Here is a 4342-nt window from a genome sequence, read left to right as displayed (position 1 = left end):
TTTTTTTTTTTGTAGTAGTAGTAAAAAAACAAGTGAAAAGTAAGAACTAGCACTTTCTGAGTCTTTCGAGGGGTCCTTTGAGCCTAAAAAAAGTTTGAGAACCAGTTGTCTCTGAGTTATTGTACCATCTTGCCTTCTGCCTAATATATCATTACATTAGCCAGGGTGAAAGAATTAAAAAAATGAAGCTCTATTGTTCTGAGGTTCATAGTTTATTCAAGTGGACATCTGGAAAATAAGCCCTTGATGACAAGCTAATCATTTCCCCCTTTTTTTTTTTTTTTTTTTGACAAAGAGTAGTTTGGTTTGCAAAAGCATTGGTAATCTTTCCAATGGTTATGAACAACACTAATTTTATATATATAGCGTGCGCTCTCTTTCTCTCTCTCTCTCTCGATATCTATATATATATATAGATATATCTATAGAGAGAGAGAAATATCTGTATTAAATATATATATACTTTTGGTTGAGTCATGCTTTCAAGAGATTGAGTAAAAAGAAAAAGGAAATACAGAGCCTTTTCTGCTAATTCCCCAAAACAAAGTAGGAAGTGCAGGTGTAACAACTGTTGTTCATGTTATATTGCACTATTCCTATTGGAGCTTTGATAAGTGCTTTTTTAAGATGTGAAATTATTTGGTGTGGCACTTCTTGCTTTTTGAAGGTCACTTCTCCTTACCCAGAAGGTTTTGTCGATTTCTGGCCTTTGGATTCCAAACAGAATGCTGGTTTGTGCGGGGTTGTTGCTCTCCTGGCTGGCTTCATTTCCCTCCTTTGACAGATATCTGGCTTCTCTGTCTGGTTGGGCAGCTGAACAATGGAGTTTTGACTGATTTTGTTTCATATTTTTTTCAACAATTTGAAACAATTAAGCAGCATGAGAGTAAAAGTGGCTGAAGTGGCTACTTGACTGAGTCCTGTGTTTCCCAGAGGAGGAAGTGAAAGGACCTGCTAGTTCCCTTCAACCTCAAGTGTTCTCACTCTCCTTCTGCCACTGTTAATTCGAATCTGGGAAGTGGCTCTTGTAGGTGCATATGTTTTGAGGCCATTATGGTTCTTTTAAGTGGAAAAAAAATCAGATATCTTAAAGCGCTAAGTTTATCCATCTTTGTCAATGTGTGGCCAAGAAGTGCTTGAGGTGAGCATCACCAGCCAGTGAATCTTTATTATTCAGTAACAGCTCTGTAATGCTTCAGCCAGTTCTGTTTTATCTGAGTCCACCACTTTGGGGACCAGCTTGGGGAAAGAGTCAGAGGGCAGGCCAGATAATAATTGTGTGAGTCAGTGTAGTTTTGGTCAGTAGAAGATAGTTTAGTGCTCCTGCTCGTATTCACGTTGTGTCATGGCATGCAGCAGTGCAGATGTGAGGTTGTTCCTTCTCTTCATTTGCTTTGACAGATGGGAATGACCCAAGCCCTTCCCTATGGTTCTCCAGTTTGGTTCCTGCTTTGCATGGTAACAAGGCTGCCTCCATGGCCACATTTAGTACCATTTTTTCTCACCGGTGGAAATTACCAGTTTAAAAAAAACACAAAAAATGCCTTGAGGAAGCCTGTTGCACTAGTGCTGCTCGCTTGGAGCCTTCAGCCTTCTAACTCTTTTAAGATGAAGAGGAGAGCCTCTGCTGCCATAGTGGAGTGAGTCGGGGTGAAGCAATTTTTGGAGTTTTTTGACAAAACCTGCTAGTTAGCAGGCCTGATGGGGGAAGGTGACAGTCTATTCTTGAAGCAGCTGTGGAATGAGATAGGAGCTGAGGGGAGCATTAGGGCTGTGAAATACAAACCTGGCTCTTGTGCTGGAATTTAAGCTTTCCCAAAGAAAAGTCTTTCCTCAAACCAATCTGAGAGTTGAAAGAAGAGGTACCTCAGGATATGAAGGAAGTTAATTGATCTATATGAGCACCTAGCCCCTTAGCTCAGACTTCCACTCTGCTGAGTCGAATACACGAAGGGCGTTAAACTCATCTGGTGCTGTGGGCTGGGTGAGTCGTATGGGCCCGCTGACCTTGTGTGATTATCCCCCTCACTCCCCGCAGGCTGGATCCAGGGCACGCAGCACCCACTCTGGCTGGTGCAGGATTGCACCAAACATGGTGCCTGTCTGGAACATACATTACGCAGTGCCCGTGCCAGCTGGTCCAGGACCCATGCTGCATGTGGTGTAGTTTCTGGACTGGCTGGGGCAGGCGCTACATGCAGCATGGGTCCTGGACAGCTCACCACATGCAACACAGTCCCGAACTAGCTGGAGTCAGCTTTGTGTGCCCTGCTGTCCTGGACCGGGCACCCTGTGCAGCATGGTTCATGTGCTGTTGTGGATCAACTCTGAGACCCCAGGGCCAGATGATGGGACTCTGCTGACCATATCTTTGACATCCCTGAAATAGGCCAACAAGCATCCAGTGTTTTGATCCTTTTAATGCAAAACAAGAGGAGACACGTGAAAGAGTGGGAAAATCAAGATTGGTGATTTGGTTGTTATCCTGTCAGTCAGAGGAGAGTCCAGCATCTGCAGTCTCCCAACTGATAGAGCAGAAAACAAATTAGCCAGGAAGCAAGAACATTCACATTGTTAGTGGAAGTGAAGGAATCTTAAAAGTGCACATATACTTCATTTATAATTTTTGTCCTTTTAGTGCAATAATTTGTGGAAGTTCTCTTATCTTTTTCAAGTAAGAATATTCGGAGTGTTTTATTGGAGAATAAAGGTGAAATCATATGCACTCTATTTTGATTTCTATGTTATTTAGTATAACAGCTCATTAAATTCTGTTGAGCAGTGTTTAAGTCCTTTGATTTAACTCTTAATAGAGAAGATTTGTTAAGTATAAACAACTAATAAATGCTTTCTTTCTATCACTTCTAGACGAGATAAGCTGTGGATTTGCATGGAGTTCTGTGGAGGTGGTTCTTTACAGGACATTTATCATGGTAAGCCAAAATTCAGCTTCTATCAACAATAAGCAGAGTTTACTTGAAACCATAGCTATTTAAAGTAGGTTAAAATAGAAAAGTTTTAAAGTGGAAGGAATCATATCCTAAGCCTAGTATATGTTATAGTCATTTAATGTCAGTTTTAGATTTTTATGTGTTGAAAATATTCTAGGTTACCCAAACAACCAAAGTTACCTACAGATTTGTGGAAATGCAGTTGAATGGGAAAGTATCATATGTATTTTGATTTTTAATACTTAATAAAATTAAAGACTTTATATTGTAAATATAAAACAAAGAACATGTTTCTAGTTGTGTAGCTCTACAATGTATCCACTTTGCTTGTTAGTAAATATATTTTACATATGAGTACCTGTATGTCTTTGGGATAAATGAGCCCATTGTCACAGTTTATATATTGCATTTACTTGTATGTCCTATCCTACTTTGATATTTGTATTGCAGTGGATTTCAGGGTGCAAATATTTAAACAAAGCAAAAAAAAAAAAAGTTTTTGTTCAAGCAGTGAGACCTGCATGAAAAAAAACTAGGGGTGCACCAATAAAGATTTTCTTGGCTGATACTGATGGCTGATTATTAACCAGCCATGTCAGCCGATACTGATCCAATAGCCAATTTGCAGGAATGCAGCTGGGCAACTTGGAGACCAGTGTCCAGCTGGTAAGTCTGTGGTGAGGAAGGGGTAGTGGATAGGGAAGGGGCATGGGGTGGGGAGCAGATGGAAGTCCCCACACGAGTGGGGCAGAGGCAGACTGCCCAGTCACGGCAGTGAATGCAATCCTTGGGCTGGGATGGAGCTGTGGGAGGCTTGTTAGGGAGGTTGGGAGGGCTCCCTGCTGCTGTGCACACCCCCAGGGAAGGCATGGGGTGCATATGCCCTTCCAGATTTGTGCGTGGGGCAAGGGTGGGCTGCCCACTGCAGGCTCAGGGCCAGGGGCTGCACCAGCCTCTTCCCAGTGTTGGGGCTGGGCCAGGGCCGTGCTTGGGGCAAGCAAGGGTGAGGCAGGCAGTAGCAGTGCTGGGAGGAGTGGGTATGGCAAATTTTAGGATAGGTATAGTCCACCCTGTGTCCACCGCACCTAGTGCTGCTTCCGCTTGCCCCACCCATGCATGCCCCAGCCCAGGTCCCTGCCAGATGGAGGCTGGCACAGCCGCTGGCCCCAAGCTCGTGATGGGAAGCCCACCCTTGCCCTGTGCACAAATCCAGGGGTGCACATGACCTTCATGCTTCCCCCGGGGATGCACGTAATGGCGGGGAGACATCCCCACCTCCACATGTCCCCATGACAAGCTGCGTGTAGCTCTGTTCCAGCCCTGGGGTTGCATTCACCACCCTGGCTGGGCAGCACCTGCCCCTGCCCCTCCCTCCCTCCCTCATTGTGGCT

General features: G+C 44.1%; 1 protein-coding gene across 3 annotated transcripts in view; it reads left to right on the top strand.

Annotated features, from left to right (window-relative positions):
* Nucleotides 1-4342, top strand: part of MAP4K3 (mitogen-activated protein kinase kinase kinase kinase 3) — a 142923-nt gene that overhangs the window by 33374 nt on the left and 105207 nt on the right. For all 3 annotated transcript variants that reach the window (XM_019549060.1, XM_019549059.1, XM_019549058.1), the window contains one exon: nt 2869-2933. In XM_019549060.1, coding sequence (XP_019404605.1) covers nt 2869-2933 — 65 coding nt within the window. The remainder of the gene's footprint in view (nt 1-2868; nt 2934-4342) is intronic.

The sequence above is a fragment of the Crocodylus porosus genome, unplaced genomic scaffold (assembly GCF_001723895.1).
Source record: "Crocodylus porosus isolate Cpor-Errol unplaced genomic scaffold, CroPor_comp1, whole genome shotgun sequence".
Lineage (NCBI taxonomy): Eukaryota > Metazoa > Chordata > Crocodylia > Crocodylidae > Crocodylus > Crocodylus porosus.
This window is presented reverse-complemented; position numbering and strand designations above follow the sequence as displayed.